This window comes from Pteropus medius, unplaced genomic scaffold, assembly GCF_902729225.1.
Source record: "Pteropus medius unplaced genomic scaffold, Ma_sr-lr_union100, whole genome shotgun sequence".
Lineage (NCBI taxonomy): Eukaryota > Metazoa > Chordata > Mammalia > Chiroptera > Pteropodidae > Pteropus > Pteropus medius.
The window spans coordinates 2,764,761-2,784,338 of record NW_024352947.1 but is presented as its reverse complement, the minus strand read 5'-3'; the positions used below and the strand labels follow the sequence as shown (position 1 = coordinate 2,784,338).

Below are 19,578 nucleotides of genomic sequence, written 5' to 3'. Positions count from 1 at the left end.
ACGGACCACAGGTACGATGGGGGCATAACAAACAGCCTGGGTGTGTAGCGGGCTCTAGCACCGTGCTCGCCCTCGAGGAAGTGCACTGTGTAATGTTCCCACGGCGGCAGAATCGCCTGACGACACATTTCTCAGACAGAACACGTCCTCATCATTCAGAGGTACTCATCACCGTTTCTGAGGTAACCGTCATGTCCTTTTCTCCCTAACGTTGTGTCAGCAAGACTTTCTGGGTCTGTTTCAGCGTAATGGAAGACTGTTTGGTACCCATATGCTGTGGATTGTACGAGCTCTTGAGCGGAGTCCTTCTCATCCTGCCCGACGCTATGCTGGAAGACGTGATGGACAAGCTTATCCAGGCAGATGTGCTGCTGGTCCTCGTCAACCACCCGTCACCTGCTATACAGCAGGGAGTCATTAAAGTAAGGCAAATACTAGACGTGTTGTTTTAATTGGGAAAAACAATTAAAAAACAATATGTGTGTGAATTATAATTTGAATATATATGTGTTAAAGTGGACCTAAAGCTTTATTTTATAGTTAAGAATAATGGACCGGTATACTTTGTTACTTCTTATTTTACTTTCATATGTATTATCTAATCTGAAGCCCTCTGCCAGGTACTGATGCATATCACCATGTTTTTTAAGTCTGCCCATGACAAGGAGCGCGTAGCTCACGGGACGTCTTCCCGCCACGTCTCAGACATTCACGTCAGATTTGAGCTCAGATGTTTGAGATTGTTCAGTCACTTCAGTGCAGCCCAGTGTTTGCTGCGTCATCATCAGCATTCTGCAGGAGTCAGAGACGAGGTTTACTTTGTTTTGCTCTGGAGGTGGCCTTTTTTTAGCTTGTTGTGTTCTATATATCATTATTACATTACGTATTAACATATTACATAATTTTAAACAACTTACAAATATACATTATACGACGTTTCAATACATTATCTAAATTGTCTTAATTTTTTTCCTTAGCTGTTAGATGCATATTTTAATAGAGCATCTAAGGAACAGAAGGATAAATTTCTGAAGAATCGCGGCTTTTCCTTGCTAGCCAACCAGCTGTATCTCCATCGGGGAACTCAGGAGCTGTTAGAATGCTTCGTGGAAATGTTCTTTGGTCGACACGTTGGCCTCGATGAAGAGTAAGTGGGTTCTCCCTCGGCCGTTATTATGGGTCTTTTGTCTTCAATGCAAAGTTTATCAAACTGGCTCTTCAAATTATTTGGTCACTTTTAGAAAAAAAATCTGCCGAAAGTCATTTTCCAGGTGAATCAATTTATTATTTTCCACATGTTTTTTTCTAATGTAACTCCTCCATTTGTATTTCATTCGCTAGCTAGAAACAAACAAATACGGCATCAAATGGCAGATAGTGATACTAATGAGGACGAAGATTAGGCAGGCAGTATTAACACGAGAAGGACAGCACGGTGGGTGGCAATCCACGGAGAAGCCCCCGACTCCCCGACTCTCCTCAGAGCTGTCAGGCTACCTGGGAGAGGAGCCAGGGGTGTGCTAATTACTGAGGGCCGACCCTGGAATGACCCCGAAGGGGGAGCAAGTAAGCGCAGAAATAAAAGAATATTCTCTCCCAAACCAGAAGCTCGGCAGGATAGTTAAACTGATATTTCTGCCTGCGACAGAGAGAAATGTGTCTCGTTATTATTAAGTGTCTCCTATTTATTAAGCGGGACGATGCCGACCTTGAGGAATTTACTTATTAACTGCACTAATGGCAGCGGCACTTTCCATTTGCACACAGCTTTTGGCTCTTTCAAAGCAATTCTACGTCACCTCATCTGATTCTCACAACAGCCTTCAGAGAAAGTAGGGGAAATGTCACCGCCCATATCTGACAGATGAGGAAAGTGAGGTCCCAGCGCCCGAACAGTCCCCCTCCATCGCAGAGGCAGGCACACGGTACTGGGACCAGAACTCAAGACTCACTCCTTTGCCAGACCGCGCTTTACTGTCTCACTGTCTCTCAAGCTTTTTCTTCGTGCACTTGTTACGTAGACCCCGAAAACGGGGGTTCTTTGGACACCTAAGGGGCCCACAGACAAATTAACGAGAGTCGGTTAAAACCATTGTTTACAATTGTTTACGTTTCGTTTCAATGTTTACGTATTTACTTTGGGTCAAACTTCTAGCAGTATCTTTTATCTTATTGTTGGAGGGGTCTATGAGCGGAAAAAAAGTTAAGAATTCTTGTTCCCCGTGTTTATTTTTTATAGCTTCAAAGCCAGGTAAGCAAAACAGCCTATATTGCAATAATTTTTTCTTATTTCATGGTAAATTACTTCTAACGTGCTCTTAACTGTGTATTATTTATTACAGATTTGATCTGGAAGATGTGAAAAACATGGGACTTTTTCAGAAGTGGTCTGTCATTCCGATTCTGGGACTGATAGAGACCTCGTTATATGACAACGTGCTCTTGCATAACGCTCTCTTACTTCTTCTCCAAATACTAAATTCCTGTTCTAAGGTAGCAGATATGTTGCTGGATAATGGTCTACTCTACGTGTTATGTAATACGGTAGCAGCCCTGAACGGATTAGAAAAGAAGTAAGTTTCAAATCCTTATTTAAAACTACATCTGATAAATGCTTTGGAAAGGGAAAACTTTAGTGATAGGTTACGTTAAGCATCTGGTTTTTCATAATACTTTCAAAGAACTTCTTTCCCATAAAACCGATTGCATTAAATTAAATTAAATTTGGAGGGTCCTATTTTCTATCATTTTCAACAAAGTTCGGTTAACAAGGTATTTATATAACCTACTTTTAGGTATTTAGAACCTGAAGACAAGTCGAGTAAAAGTAACTGTCCTCAAATATATTTACCAAGCTTCCTTTATAAGACTAGGAAACTGATGATCAGAGAGAGATAGTAACTTGTTGACCATCACACAGCTCGTGAGTAGAAGAGAACTTGAGACGGAACGCGTCTCACGTCCAAAGCCCGTGTTCTGAACTCACCGTACTGTCCTTTTAGCATATTGTGGCTCTGTCTCCCACCAAAAATTAATTTCTAATTGCAAGGTACATTGGCAAATGGCTGCCCGCCAAAGTGATTAACAGCTTTAAAAGTGTTACAACGTGTGTTTTAGAAAATGGCTTTTAAGTTTTCTGTTGTTCTCTCGTAATTAATGTGATTAAAGTATCCTGAAGACCATCAGTGATCTATACACAGTGCTGACTAATAGGAAATAATGTAGAATGAGAAATAAGAATAAGAAGATTTGCAGAGCTAGATATGCTAACTACCAGATTTACAGAAGGTCGTCATACACCTAGGTGTTCAGAAACCATTCAAATTGAGAAATGGGAATGGTACTTACTGAGGATGCTTTCAATGTTTCCTAAACTGCAAATACAATAAGTGAGCAAGGCCTGACTGGAAGACGAAGGATCTTCCTAGGATGCTTATCTCCAATGACATCAGCACTCCAGACCTTCCAATACCTGGCATGGGAGCTGAGGCAGAAAGTTATGTTCCGTTGATTGTATTTATTCTTTTTCATTCATTAGTGTAAAATTTTATACTAAATAACAAGTTTCTAAGAAAAGAAGAGAGAAGATCAAATGAAAAATAAGAGATCTTATACTTGAAAAGTTGGACTTATTTAAAATAGTGTTTGCAAAAGTTAGGTAAAGGGCATTAATTAATGCATGCAAAACTTACCTCTGGTTGCCGAATATCTTCCTAAAATAAAACATAAGTAAGAGAGTGTGGTATGGTTTGCTAAAATACTTGTTAGGAACTTTGTTTAGGCTTCATTAACTTGGAGCACTAACTAATATCAGATCACTTATTGATAAATGACCATGCGCATGCACTTGTCTGAGAACTTTATGCGATTGATGTTATTTAATCCTGACAGCACTATGGGAAAAACATATTAGGTTATATTTTTATTTGAATTTTGTGTCTTTGGTGTTTGTGTTTATGATGTACAGTATAACATTTTTCTTAGCATACTGTTGAAATATAAATCTCCATCTTATTGCATGTTCAAGCATTAAACATTATCTACGTTTTTGCAAAGAAGACAGAGCATATCCTTGGCGATCCTCAAGGCCATCGAGGCTCTGTGCATACAAGAGGAACTCCGTGTGCTCAGCGCAGTTTGATTTTTATATTTAAGATCTGTGTGCTACGCATATGAGAAATACAAAAAAATACGAAGTATTATATTTCCTCAAAACACTTAGTCTTGATTACAATACAATGCATGAAATTGATAGAACTTGGGAAGAGTGCCTGCAAGCATCTCCTAAAAGTAGTTTGTTGTTTTATAAATAAATTATACATATGAACGTCCCTAATATGCCGCTCTGTTAATCGGCCCCAAACAGTTGCCATTTCTAACTCACATTTGGTTTGGAAAAAGTAAACGGAGATTAATATTTATGCTTAATATCACACAGAGGTAGATTATCAAGGTTAAAAATTGAGAAACAGAAGTAACTAATTCATATTTATTAGACATTTATAAATGGTTAATATTATTTAAATCTATTATCTCCTTGAATCCCTAAAATAACTGTAATTTGTATAAGTGAGATTCAGAGAGGTTAATTAATTTATTCAAATTCACCTTCTCTGAGAAGCCTTCTCAGACTGTGCCTATGTATACCTACAAAATCACCTTTCCCGTGGGCTAGGAACCTGCCTGTGGTTTCCCATAGTGTTAACCTCTGTTGTTACGGTTAACCATCTACTGTTTGTAGTTAACTTCTTTTCTCGTCCGGTCCTCTGCACGACAGATTTTTTGACAGGAGTCAAAGCGTGTCCTCTTATTTCTGTTTCCAGCGTGCATTTCGCATCACCTGCCACAGCGGAAGCAAGAATAATGTTGAGCGAGTGCGTGCCTGAATGACGGCTGGTAGAACAGGAATTTACATCGGTTCTCTTTGCCTTAATTATGTGTTCTTTTTCCTTAGCATTCCTTTGAATGAATACAAATTGCTTGCTTGCGACATACAGCAACTTTTCATAGCAGTTACAATCCATGCCTGCAGTTCCTCAGGCTCACAATATTTTAGAGTTATTGAAGACCTCATTGTACTACTTGGATATCTTCAAAATAGCAAAAACAAGCGGACACAAAGTAAGATTTAATTTCTATGGACTTTGCGGGGAGTTGTATAGTAGCCAAAAATGTTATTTGAACCTAATCTCTTTCTTCTTGGAAACTGTTTTGCTACAAGTGTATACTTCATTTTGTGACGTTATCTATCAGCTTTAAAAAGAAGCCTTTTTCAGTGGAAAAAAAAGTGATACTTTTATATAATTAGTAGCAGACAATGTATCATTCAAAGAAGCAGCCGATTTTTCTTACCAAGTAGAATTAAATGGCCCGCGTTGAATGATAATGCCCTTTAGTTTTCTTTAGTGGCAAATACGAAAGTGAATATGAACCAGAAAAATGCGAGAATTTTGCCTTATATGTTAAAAAGCTTGTTCTTTAAAACAGCTATATAAAATGAAATAAATCCTTGCACTAGTACCTTTCCATTCAATTTTTAATAGTGACCATTTGGAAATTTGCTTTAAAATTGCTTTGAAAAACAGTTTTTAAAAATGTTTACTACCAGCAGGAGCCATGTCGATTAGAAAATTTGATGTCTGATAAAACATGGACAGTTTAGCTATTGCTCGATAGTAAAAATCAATTCAGTTTTAAAAAGTTGACAGCCTCACGGCTTGAAACATCCGGTGCCCACTGTTTTCAGACATGGCTGTCGCGCTGCAGCTGCGCGTCCTCCAGGCCGCCATGGAGTTCATCAGGACCACCGCGAACCATGGCTGCGAGCACCCGGCGGACTCGCTCTCGTTACCGTCCGCTCCCCATCACGCAGTGTTTCAGAAGCGCAAGAGCATTGCCGGTGAGTCCCAAAACAATACTTCAGCAACTGTGAATCGAAGGTAACTTGGCTTTCGTATAGTCTGATGCCGTTCGTGTTTTTAAAATATTATCGGTTTAAAGTTTAAGCTATAAAATTTGAGAAAATTTTCCTCCCAGTAGAAGCTACTCTCCTGCTTTCTTTTCAGTGCCATTCTGATTTTCTTGTCTCTTGAGCATCACCCATGTGCTAATGAGCACTGTGTCACGCGTCGACGCGACAGTGACAGGACCTGTCCCCGCGGAGATTGTGACGTCGCAGAGAAGGGTGGGAAGCAGGACTCTGATGGCAGGAGGTGGGGGCGCCTCTGAGGACGTGGGCTCCAGTGTGGGCGAAAGGGCGGAAAGGCGTCTGTGAGGTCACAGGAGGGCGCGAGGCTGGGGACGCAGGCTCGCTTAGGAACCCGAGGAGGGAGCCGCCGGCCAGAGGGCAGTGCGGGCGAGCCGGGCGGGCCGGGGGGGCCAGGCGGGCTGCACCGCGTGGCACGGCCGTTTGCCCGTGGTCCCCGTTCCGGGGCTCAGACTTCATCCTCACGGGAAGTCATCCAAGGCGTTGAAGTAGGTGGCATGACGTAAGTGGGCTCATTCTGGCTAGACCGCCATGGCCCCTGTGTGAAGAGCAGGTGACGGGAGAGCCCAGGCAGGAGGCCATCGCAGTAGTCAGGGCGGGAGCCGTGGTGGCTCGGGCGTGGGCAGAATGCACACGTCATCAGGGCTTGCTGTAAACGAGTGCGGAGCATCAAAGAGTAAGTTAATATTGTTGGAAATTTCTTATTTCTCCCAGAGAATTCGCTATGACCTTTCTGGATCATACACGTAATAAAAATAGTGTGAAACACCCCCCCACACATAGTGGATCTGTATGGTACACGCATACACGTGTGTCTGCGTAGTGGATGTGTTGTGCACACACGTGTCTCCAGAGCACGTGGTAAATTACAGTCTCAAGAGCTTTTAAATCCAAATCTTTCTTCTGCTTGTGTTAAACTACTTCATTGTCTTCGGCGCTAGGCCAGATTTTCAAACCACGTGAAAAACTCGTCTGTAGAGAAAAGCTGCCCCATCGACATCGTTTTGCTGTAGTCGTTTAGATTACGCTGAATCAAAGCCGACGTGACTAAAACTCCTCAGAGTCCACGTGGCCCCCTGCAGCCTTCCTTCACCAGGACCTGGACAGGCTCTCCCCTTGAGTGGCCTCCCCGTCCTGTCCCTTGCGTCCCAGGCAAAGCTGCACCTCACACCAAGTCGGGCCGTCACGCTCGGCTCCCCACGCGCACGGGGTGACTTGGGAGCGCCTGTCCTTTGCAGGGCGGCGCCCTACATGGCCAGCGACCGCTAAGACGGACCTCAGCCTCTCTGATCTCAGAAGATACCTTTGCCAGGCTTCCTGTCGCTCGCTCTCACGCTCACGTTTATTTCTTCTCCGCCGTCATCCCAGGCCCCGGCGGCCGTCCCGCTCGGCACGTGCCTGGCCCACACAGTGGCCCTCTTGCTGTTTTGCGTTTGCTGTGACTTCTCTAACAGGATGTCTGTCCTCTCTCTCCAGATACTAACGAGCATTTTTATCACCTAGATCCTCAGCGCCCAACTTGGCTCCAAGCTTATTATTTATTATTTGTTTGAGTCACTTTCAAGTGGATAACGGACTTTTAGTCCTGTCTCTAAGCCATTCTCCTTTTTATTCTGATTCTTCTCATTTTAAATTTTTCACTTGAAGTCAATGCAATTGCTGTAAACCATGAGACGTATAGAATCCCACAAATTTGATAAAAGATCTTAAAAGTCACGCAGTCTAGCTTTCTCGTTTCATGAGTCCCCCGAGGCGCAGGGTCAGAGGCCGCTGGGACCAGCACACGGCGCGCTTCCTTTGTGTCCCTCAGCGGCCACGTCCACCCGCTCCACGTCTGCCGGGTCTTTGGGGCGCATCCTGCAGGCCTCTCCCAAGATTTCTTCCTGTTTTAAACCCTGTCTTACTTAAATTCTGTCTTTGTGAGTCCAGTTTACAAAATACCACTTCAGATGTGTCACTTTGCTGCTTTGTCATTTTTTTCATGTTGTTTTACATACGTGTTCGAGGGAAACCGTGTCTCATTTCTTCACCGTTAGTGAGAAGTGTGCTGGCTTTGTACACTGGGCGCGAGGGGTCCAAAAAAGGAAGCCACTCTGCTTCCAGGCAGTGTGGTCCCGCAGCCCGCTTAGTAGGTTTGTTCACGGTACAAAAGTGGCGGGATTTCTGCTCCCACCATTTCCGTCATTTAAATCAGGGGTCCCCAGGTCTGTGGCCTGTTAGGAAGCGGGCCACTCAGCAGGAGGTGAGCGGCTGGCGGGCGAGCAGAGCTTCGTCTGCGTCTGCAGCCGCTCCCCAGCACCCAGCGCCAGCATCACCGCCTCAGCTCCGCCTCATCATCAGGCGTTAGATGCTCATTGGAGCACCGGTCCCTGGTGACATAAAGGTCAGGGACCGCTGATTTAGATGATGAACTGTTCCTTTATAATTTGAAACAAGCTCTTCTCATGAGTGGGGGCTGGGAATGGCTTTTTTCTAAATGGACCCATTCGGCATTTATTGAAAACTGCTGAGCCAAGTGATACCCTCAGGCCCGCTGCCACTGCCTGTGCCTCCAGCAGCAGTCGTGGGGACAGCCAGCAGCTGCAGCCTCCATTAGGCCCACAGCGTGCGCTTTGACAATAGAGAAATGTGCTGAGACCGGGAACCGGGGTATCCGTGGCTCGGGACCGGCGTTCCTGCTGCAGCACCTTCGTCACATTGGGGCTCAGTTCTCACCCTCTTAGCGGAGTTAGATTCTTCTTTATTGCCAGCTGATCCTCCTCCAGCCTGACTCACGCGTACCCTCCTTCTGCTCAGCAGCCCAGTGGTTCTCTCCTACCAATCAGCAAAGCGCAGACTCCTTACCTCGGTGTCTTTGTCTTTGGTGTGGAGATATGTAAGGGAAAGGTGACATTTGGCCCGAACAGTAGAATACTCTAACTTCTGTTTGTAAACTGACTTCTATTTCTAATCAGTATATTGTAGACATCTTTTCACGTGCTATAAATACTCTTTATGTTCAACGAATATGTAATAATCTATTATCTTGATTTACTATGATTGTCTTTCCTGACGTTTAAGCAATAAACAAAGGTTTTTTTTTTTACTTTTTTGTGTTTATGATTATAAACAGGATAGCAATGTACATTATATGTATTTTTTCACTGCTTATGAATATGAAAAACTGCATGTCACCTTGATGCATGAAGGTAGAAGTGAGTATTAGGATATGATTTAAAGTGTACACATACATTTAAACTATTATAAATAAATAAATATGTAAATGTATTATTATTAGTATACAAATGAACTTCCTTTATATTTCAACCATTAATAGCAACATCAACTATTAACAACTTCTGATTCCTTATATGAGATAAGCATTGTATTTTATGTCCATCGTTTTATTTAAAGCACAGAACAACCTCTTTATCCATTCTTCCAAACATCAAATCTATTGAGCATCAGCCATGTACCACTTATCATTTTATCCGCTCTCATGGAACTTATATTTTATTGGAGAAAATGGTCAGTAAGCTCGTAAACTATTACATTTAACATAATATCTGTTAGTGACAAATGTCTACCTGTGAAGCAGGCTCTATTTTACTTCCTAATACATATCTTAACATGAAGAAACTGAGGCTGGGAACGAAGTGTACTTGAGGCCACACCAGCTCAGCGCCACTTCGCAGCACGAGAGCTGCAGTACCCCCTTGAAGTGCGTAGCACTGCCGAAGGCGTAGCATTTCCTTGTCCAGTGTGTGGCTGAGCCTCTGAATCATGACTTTCAGCAGCTTACACAGAGGAGGGCTGTCAGGTAGGCATTAGGAAGAATTTTCTTAAAATAAGGACACAGTGTGACAATATTATTGTTGAATATAATATCCCGGATATGATTATTTTTTCTTTTTATTTGCTTCGTTTTGTCTCAGAGGTGACTCTGCCCACCAAAATGTTAAAAATACGTATTACCTAAAATGCTGGGCAATCTAAAATGCTATTAAGATATTTAAATATCCTGCAGGACGAGTCATTAAAACCTGTCATATTTTAGTCATATGTAAGTAATATTTATAGAGGCTATTTATGGAAATTGATATGTTTTCATAATTTGAAACAAAGGTTCAATTCCCATGAAGGGTTCCACTGTTCCTCACCTACCAAGACGCCATTTTCGTTCCTACGGCCACCTTCCGATGCCCTTCAGTTCGTTAAATCAAGACTCATGCTCCCCGCTTTGTCCTGGATCCACTCCCTGTGCAGCACCTCCCGGAGCAGGTGCAGTAATGGTGCAGGAACCCCCGGCCTCCCCGCTCAGTCTGAGGAAGCATTCCTCAGGAGATGCTGTCGTAGGATTGAATTCCAAGTGATGCATATGCACCAGATCATTTAAGAGCAAATCACTGGAATGATATTCACTTTTCTGGTCTCCATCTTCATCTGACTGATTTCTACTATGTCACTATCTACATTTCTCAAAACTACTGTATAAAATCAACAATGGTAATTATCCGGAAATACTCATGTTCATGTTCTTACTAAAACACGATGTGCTTGAAAAATCTATTGATTATTTTGGAAAACAAGGAAGTGAAACAGTATGTGAAAATATTTTGTCAAAGCATTCCAAACTACTTACATGTACCCTTCTAATTCGTTGAGTTCTTTAGGAGACTCAAATTTTGCCCAGTGGCAGCCACCCTACTAAGCCGTGTCGCTACCTTCAGCATTCTTATTGGAGACTCTGAAACCAGAAGTACTGTTGCACTTCTTCAGAGGGGGAGAAAGATCACTTTCTCTTAATCACTCTCTTTCCTTTGAATAAATTACCTTTGTGTTAAATAAGATTCTTCGCGTGGTCTGATAATCAAAAGGTTGCAGCAAAAATCGATTCCTTGATCCTTGTTAATTCTGGCATTTGATGTTTTAATTCATATATTTGAAGGTCCTCGAAAATTTCCCCTTGCTCAAACCGATTCTCTTCTGATGAAGATGCGTTCGGTGGCAAGTGATGAGCTTCATGTGATGATGCAGCGGAGACTGAGCCAGGAGAACCCGGTCCAGGCCAGCGAAGCTGAGCTCGCACAGAGGCTGCAGAGGCTCACCGTTCTAGCAGTTAACAGGATCATTTATCAAGGTAGGACTAGAGAGTAAACCTGTCTTTACTCAGGTATTGAATTAAAAAGAAAATTAAGAGGGAACCGAATAGGTTTCAAATTTTTAAACGGTATTACTTTTTCGTTCTTGACATCCATACTATTAGAAGAATTACTTATTTGGAACGAATGGTCTTGAATAAAAGTCCACTTTTCAATACGTTACATGCTGGCCTAGATTGATAGTATAGTCGATCTATTTATTTAATTTTTCTTAGAGATAGAGCCTTCTCCTCACCCACGGGGGACACGTTCCCACATCCCCAGGGGACGCCCGAAACCGCAGACAGTACTAAAGCCTGTACATCCTGTCTTTACTGTGCATACGCACCTTTTCACTTAAAGGAAGCGCCCCACGGCAGCGGGCCCCAACCTTTTTGGCACCAGGGACCGGTTTCATGGAAGATAATTTTTCCATGGATGGGGTGGAGGGGGGCGAGGGGTGGTTTTGGGGTGATTTAGGCACATTGCGTTTATTGTACACTTTATTGCTATTTTATTACATTATAATATATAATGAAATAATTATACAGCTCACCATAATGCAGAATCACATGCCACCAGATGCAGCTGTATAATTGAAGTACAACAACTTACTTGCCACTGTAGAGCCTGCCACCAGATGCAGCTTAATTGTCACTTGCCACTCACTGATACGGTTCTGATATGAGTCTGAAAGCAATTGATTTATTATGGTCTCTGTGCAGTCGAACCTCTCGGCTAATGTTAATCTGTATTTGCAGCCGCTCCCCAGAGCTGGCATCACTGCCTGGGCTCCTTCTCAGCTCATCAGGCATTAGATTCTCACAGGAGCGCAAACTCTGTGGTGAACTGCGCATGCGAGGGATCCAGGTTGCGTGGTCCTATGAGCACCTAACGCCTGATGATCTGAGGCAGAGGTGATGTGGGTCCGAGGCAGCGATGCTAGCACTGGGGAGCAGCTGCAAATACAGATGAGGCTTCACTCGCTCACTGGTGGCCCCTGTCCGTGGCCCAGGGGTTGGGGACCTCTGCTTTACGGCTTCTCTTTGTCATATCAGAATCACCAGCATCACTACGCCTGCGTTTGGGGGTCATTATTAAATAAAACAAGGGTGACTTGAGCATAATCATTGTGATACCATGATGGTCGTTCTGTTAGCCAGGATGGTTACTAAGTGATTGACAGGCGGGGAATATGTGCAGTATGGAGACACTGGACAAAGGGCCAGTTCACATCCCGGGTGGGACAGCCGGAGATATCCTCATGCCACTCAGAACAGTGTGCAATTTAAATCGTATACATTGTTTACTTCTGGAATTTTCCATTTAATATTTTTGGACTTCGGTTGTCATGGGTAACTGAGACTGGAAAGCAAAAGCGTGGATGAGGGAGGATGACTGAAATCCTAGGTCCGCACGCAGTTGTCGAGAGAGATTACAGAGGGAGCGCGTGTGCCTCGATGGGCCTTGCAGAGCTACCAGCATCACTGCCCGGATAATGGCAGCGACAGTCAAGAAACAGAGCTTCCGTCTCCACGAGGACCCCGATGTTCCACTTTCTTCCCACCGCCCGCTTCCGCAGCCTCTGGCTACCTCTAATCTGCTCTGCATTTCTGTTTTCATCGTTTCAAGAATGTTACGTAAATGGGATCGTGCAGAATGTAGCCTTGGCTTTTATCACTCAGCTTCATTTTCTGGAAAGTGGGCCTGGTGGTTATATTTTCGTTTTGCCGAATGTGTTTCCATAGTGTGGATGTACCGCAGTTTGCTAAGCTGCGCACCTGTCGCAAGGCCTTCTGGGTGGTTTCCAGTTTTTGCCTCTTACAAATTAAGCTGCTGTGACACTTATGTGCAGGTTTCTTTGAACATAAGTCCTCATTTTCCTGGGATGAATGCCCAGGAGAGCAGTTGTTGGGTTGTGCAATAGTGTGTTTTGTTCTTGTTAAGAAACTGCCAAACTTTTCCAGAGCGAACGTATGGTTTTTACATTTCTATCAGCAGTGTGTGAGTGATCCAGTTTTTTTCACATTCTTACAAGTATCTAGAGTTGTTACTATTTTTAATTTTAACCGTTCCGATAGCTGTGTGATGATACTGCATTATGGTTTCAATTTGCATTTCTGTAGTGTCCAGTGACTTATATGTTTATATATATAATGTGCTACCTAGAGCAACCACTAAAAAGCTATGCAAACAAACACACTCAAACCTCTACAGATGAGTCAAAATGGAATTCTAAAAAACGTTTAAATAACCCCGAGAAGGCAGGAAAAAGAAAACAATAGTTGTTAATCACTAGAAAAACATAATATATCTAAGATTTTAAAAACTTTTCTGATTTATATTTGGAGCAACTGGCCCCCAGGCTAAACTTCATAATTGGACCATTTTTATCAAAGGCACAGCACTTAACGGGATGGCATGCGCGGTGGGACAGCTCCGCAAACCCATCTGACGTAACCATCATGGGGTCTTTGTGTCTGATTTGTACAAGAACCTCGTGGCTTTAATAACATTGCAGTTTGATTCATCTTCATCAGTAAAATGAATCTTTAGAATTGCAAGACTTAAGTATGTTTAAATTCCTATATTGCTTTAGGTGAGTTCACTTTCTCTAGTGTGCTCTACGTGTAATCCACCTACTACACATTCATATGGTGAGCACTGAATAGTAACTTCGTAGAATTTTACCAGCATCATTACATTTGCAGTGGGTAGATCTCAGCGAGTTTTTATTCTTTTTGTAATTCAGACTTTAATCCAGAGATTGTTGACATTTTGAGTACTCCAGAATACGCCACTCAAAGCAAGACCTCAGTTTCCCAGACTGAAACTTCTGAAGAAAATACTCATCGTGAACAGCCTTCCATTTTCAATCCATTTCAAAAAGAAATACTGACGTATCTGGTAGAAGGATTCAAAGTATCTATTGTAAGTAAATGAATTAAATGGGGAATTTTCATTCACACAGGAGTAGAGGGTTCGTGCTGTCTGTACTACATGTTTCGAGGGTGTAATTCAGCGGTGCTCGGTACCTTCGCGCGGTCGTGCAGCCGTCACCACCGCCCCCTCCCCAGCTTTTCACCTTCCCAGCCTGCCCCTCCACCCGTGAAGCAGCCCTCCCCGTTACCCCCGGCCCCGACAACCGCCGCTCTGCTTCCTGTCTATGTGAATTTGATTCTTTACACACAATATTTCATATAATACCTGTCCTTTGGTGTGGCTTGCTTCGTTTAGCGTAACGTTTTTAAGTTCATCTGTGTTGAAGCAGCCCTCAATCCTTCATTCTTTTCTAAGGCTGAATAACGCCCCATCCTGTCTGTAGACCACACTTGGTTTATCATGTGGCCATCAGGGCACGTCTGGCCTGTCTTGAACAGTGCTGTTTGGGGCTATTTTGAACAATGCTGCTATAAACATCGGTGTGTGTCCATCTGTTTTAAACATCATTTGTATGGATGTGTATGTCTTTCTAATTTAGACTGTCTTAAAAAGTCTGGCATAAAACATGTCCCGTGATCTTTAGTTCTGGGTTGACATTAGCATATTATTGCTTAGAAGTCTGATCCCTCTTCCTTCCCATTTTGGTTTAAGGCTTCAGGTAAAAGCAGTGGTTCCAAGCAGCAGTGGACTAAGATCTTGGGGTCTTGTAAGGACACCTTCCGAATGCAGCTCGGGAGACTGCTGGTGCATGTCGTGTCGCCAGCCCACCCTTCACAGCAGAGGAAGCAAATTTTCGAAATAGTCCGTGAACCGAGTTACCAGGAGATACTACGGGACTGCCTTAGCCCATCCCTGCAAGTAAGTGTCTCGGCATTTCATAAGTAAGAACGCTTGGCAAAACACAAAATCGTACACAAGAACTGAAATCAAACTGTATTTCTGTGCCAAACATCACAACTATAGTTTTCTTACCACATCACACCTGAGATCTCCCTTCAGACGCTCTGCCCCAGACTCAGTTTGACCTCTGTTTATTTCCCATTCCATTTCCAGTGCTTAAATTAACTTCTGTGTGTGAGTTCCTGCAAGACCCTGTGTAGTTTATTACTAAATCTTGAAGTGTTTAAGAACTGTTTGGAGACTTTTTTTTAAAGCGTTACATTATTCATGAAACATCTGTACCAAATAGCTCAAACAATAGTACATATGCCATATTTCAAAAAATATTTATAATTAGTTAAAATAGAAAAACATTTGTTGATCATTTAGACTAATCAAAACCAAATGCTTAAAAGAATTTCACCGTCTATAAATCCTGTCACTTCCAGAGTGATCGATGAAGAATTTAAATGGTGTAACCGTTTTAGAGAGCTAGTTAGCAGTTTCTTGTATACTTAACCTGTGACCTTAAAATTCCATTTTTTGGTATTTACCAAAGGGAAATTAAAGCATACATCTGTAAAAAGATTTGTACAAAATATCTGTGGAGCCTTTTTACTAATAGCTAAAAACTGGAAATAACCCAAATGTCTATCAACAGAAGAATGTGTGAACAAATTGTGATATATTTGTACAGTAGAGTATTATACAGTCATGAAAAGGAACAGACTACTGATACACCTACCGTTATGGATGAAGCTCAAAAACATTGTGTCAATGAAAGAGACAGCCAAACACAAAAGAAGACGTATTGCCCAAAAGTCCAAGAACAGGCAGAATTAAGATATGCTGATAGAATCGAGGACAGTAGTCGCCCCAACGAGGAGGAGTGGGGGGGGGGTGGGGAATCGAATGGAAAGGGGCTCGGGACGTCTTTAATTTGGGGTAGTGGTCACGGGGGGGGAGTATGCAGGATTGAAACTCACAGAAATGAACTCTTAATATCTGTATGTTGTATTATATGGAAATTACACCCATATTATTACAGCAATAAATGCTACATCCCTTTTAATATCTGGGACACCCAGATGTATCACATTAGGAATTAAAAGGCCATAGCTTTGAAGCGACATACCTAGGTGCTCTTTCCAATGTCGAGTGTCTCAAGTGCACGGGGGGTGTCGTCTTCCCTCTGCCAAGGCAGAGGCACACCCAGCCCCATGGTTTCCTCTGATGGCGCATTCGAAGTGGTCTTTCAGAGGGAGCAAAGGCGCCACCACCCGACCCCAGCCCCGTTCTGTTTATCCCCGGCTGCTTTTCTCTGCTACTCCGTTTCTGTCAGTGGAGTGTTTACTGATTTCTGCCTGAAACGGTGGAACTGTGGTTGACTGTTTCTTCTCTCTCGAATCCGTCTGGCCGCCAGGGCCAGGCGTTTATTTAGCCAAGTCCTTCTCTGAGGTTCACCTGCCCATCCAAGCTCCCGCGTCTACCTGAGCACTTCACACTGCCACAAAAACCTCCTCTCCACCTCAGGACCAAATTACTGTCCTTGATTTTTTTTAAGTTTATTATGGAAACGTAAAACATACCTTAAAGTTAGGAGAGATCAAAAAAGAACCCCACACGACTATTATCCAGCTTTAATTTTTCTTTATATAACTTTGAGATAAATGTCAGGTATCAAATCATTTTACCTATAAATAATTTCAGTATGTACCTCTGACTGATAAGGACTTTTTTTAACTTATCACACTCGATAATATTAACGATAATTCCTTACTATCATCTCATATCCAGTCGACGTTTAAATTTTCCCCTATTTCTTATATTTTTTAAATAGTTTGCTAGATTTTGCATCCGAACAAGGCCCACACATTGCATTTGTTAGGTGTGTGCCAAATATTTTTAACCCATGGCAATTACCCTCCCCAAGCATTTTTTAAATGTCATTTATTTGTTAATGAAACTGGGTCGTTTGTTCTGTAGAATTTCCCACATGTATTTGGCTGAGTGTATCCTTGTGGCTCTATATCTAGAGGCTTGACTAGATTCTAGTCCTTGGTTTCATATTTGTTTTGTGTCTGGGTTTTTTGTTTTTCTGGTTTTTGGTTTTAGCTCAGAGTGCTTCACGTCTTCCACTCTGCCAAAGCGGGAGGCAGAGAATGTTTATTGGCCCTGCTTTTCAAGATGGGATTAGCCTGATCCCCCCAGTATAAAGTTCTCCCTCAATCTTTAACCTAATAGTTTTAGCAGCTGTTCATGGTAGTTGCCAAGATCCACTTTTTCGTTAGGAGTTGTCTCTAAGTTTCTCATTCCACCAGCATCTCTCAGCTCCATTTCATCTATAAGGAAATCTATCAACCATTTGGCTACCCAAAAATATAGTCTGTGTTGGAAAGGCAAGGTAAACGCTTTTTTCTTTCCCTTACATATTTTTAGAATAACGAATCGGTCCTAGCAACCTCTAATTTTTGTATTTGTTTTTATTTTTGAAGTATCGTTATGAACTCAGATATTTTTAATAAATTTTATAAATAGTTTCAAACTGTTGTAGTTATAACTCTGTTTGATATGCAGATGAACGCCTCTGTAGATTCAAGTTATTGTGTCCTTTTAACGTGGCTTTTTAAGTTTTCTACTTGTTATATGATTAACTTTCTTGCTTTCTGGAATGGAAGGACATCCCAAGCTCAGCCTGCATGTTTCCTTCCCGACCTGGAACCAAGCTTTCTCCCAGGAAACCCTTGTTTCTTTCAATGAGATAATTGCATTTAGAGACCACAAACCCAGGCGCTAGGTAGATAGGCCCGCCTCTATTAGGTTATCATTTCTTCTAGGCCTTTTAGTGGACAAAGCTGGGAAGCACGTGTCTTTTTAGGAAAAAAATTAATAAATCATGAGTTCGTACTGATACGTCGCTTTTTCTTGGATTTTATATTTGTATTTATTTTTATTAATGTTGATAATATTGATTCTTGATGATATGACCATTGCTGATTTGCTTTATCTTTCTATATCTATCTATAACATTTTCAAAGTGAGATGACCACCATTATCACTAATGACAAGGCCGCTGCATGTAGTTTGAGGTTTCTTGTGGTTTTGTTCTGAGGTTCTTTTGTTCTTATGGGTGTGCCAGGAAAATACGGTATTGTAAAGCACTTAAAACAATTTTCTGTTTGGTTATGCCACCAGCTTTAACTAACTAGTTAGGTTCCTTTTTTTTTTCCAATTTGTTTTCTATTTTTAGGGATTCCATTGGGTTTTATTTGTTTATGTAAAATGTCTACATGGTTCCCAAATCAAAATTATGAAAGCAGTACATTCCGAGGGTTTCTGGCTTTTATCTCTAGACCCTGTCCTCATTCTCTCCCTTTCCCCGTAAGTAACCATCTTCCTTTTATTTCTTTTGGAGACATAAAGAAATCTGCGCGCACACACGCACACGTGCACGCACACGCGCACGCGCGCACAGACGCACGCGCGCACACACACGCGCGCACAGGCGCGCACACGCGCACATACGCGCACCCACACGCGCGCGCGCGCGCGCACACACACGCGCACACACACACGCGCACACGCACGTTATCTTCCCCACGTCTCAACACAGAGAGACGGCGAAGTCCACACTCTGCTCCGCACCGCGCTGTGTGCACCTGCCGCACGGCCAGAGGTCGGTCCTTCCGCGGCGGCGTACGGGGATCTGCGGCCCTTCTCCCCAGTTCCAGCCCGGTTAACTCTCCGGCCGCGCCGCGCAGCCTCCTCTTTCCAGCGCTTTCCCGCTGCCGCGCCCTCCGCGCGGGGCGGCCCTGCGCCCGCGCTCCCCTCCGCCAGCCCGGCCCGTCCCTTTACCCGCAGCCCAGCTCACTGCTCGCGGCTTCAAAACCTTCCTCCCTTTCTCTAGCCCGCTCAGAACCCTTCCTTCTCAGAAACTTCGTGGAAATTTTATTATTTTCAGCATTTTATTATTTTCTAAGGATTTGCGTTCAGAAGATTCAATTAAGTTAGTTTTTCAAGGACTGAAAACAAGACTTTTTTTATATTTGCATGGCTCCTCAATCACACCTTTTCTAGTCCCAGGAGCAACGATTTAAATAAACGATTGATCAGAGGATGTTAAAATGAGATATTAGAAACAACTTCAGTGTCTAAGAAAAACGTGTTACTTTAGATATTCAGAAAGAATAAAAACATTTCCGATAGTTTTTCAAGATGATTTTAGAATGTCATTGAATACTAAACGGAAATGTTTTCAGAGTTATATTAAGAACCTTGCCTTTAAGACACATATGAAAATATTCCAGTCATTTACCATTTCTCTTTATTTGCCAACTTTTCAGGCCTTTTACTCCACAGCATCTGTTCAGTTCTCTCTTTTGGTCATGAAGCAGCTGTCTCCTGACTCATTTAAAATGTTGCATTAAAATGAGCTTTGCTATTTTCATCATCGCATATGTTCATCTTATGCTTTTGGGAAATGATAGGATGCGATTCAGTGTGTTAATTTAAATATCACCCAAAATGTAACAGTTTCCAAATCGGTTTGTTGACATTTAATAGCCCTCACAGTTTAGAATGTCATAAAGCCAAACGCAGTGGTATTTGTATCAATGCAGATTTTTAAAAAGTAAAATTGAGCGTGTTTAA

At 42.5% G+C, this 19,578-nt stretch overlaps 1 protein-coding gene across 8 annotated transcripts in view; it reads left to right on the top strand.

Annotated features, from left to right (window-relative positions):
• LYST (lysosomal trafficking regulator) overlaps positions 1-19,578 on the top strand; it is a 143,156-nt gene that overhangs the window by 74,562 nt on the left and 49,016 nt on the right. For 6 of the 8 annotated variants that reach the window (XM_039850366.1, XM_039850365.1, XM_039850367.1 and 3 more), the window contains 9 exons: positions 245-422; positions 978-1,147; positions 2,343-2,573; positions 4,955-5,121; positions 5,747-5,899; positions 10,091-10,246; positions 10,914-11,105; positions 13,859-14,037; positions 14,701-14,907. In XM_039850366.1, the coding sequence (XP_039706300.1) occupies positions 245-422; positions 978-1,147; positions 2,343-2,573; positions 4,955-5,121; positions 5,747-5,899; positions 10,091-10,246; positions 10,914-11,105; positions 13,859-14,037; positions 14,701-14,907 (1,633 nt within the window). The remainder of the gene's footprint in view (positions 1-244; positions 423-977; positions 1,148-2,342; positions 2,574-4,954; positions 5,122-5,746; positions 5,900-10,090; positions 10,247-10,913; positions 11,106-13,858; positions 14,038-14,700; positions 14,908-19,578) is intronic. The other 2 variants (XM_039850369.1, XM_039850368.1) reach the window with 1 other exon arrangement.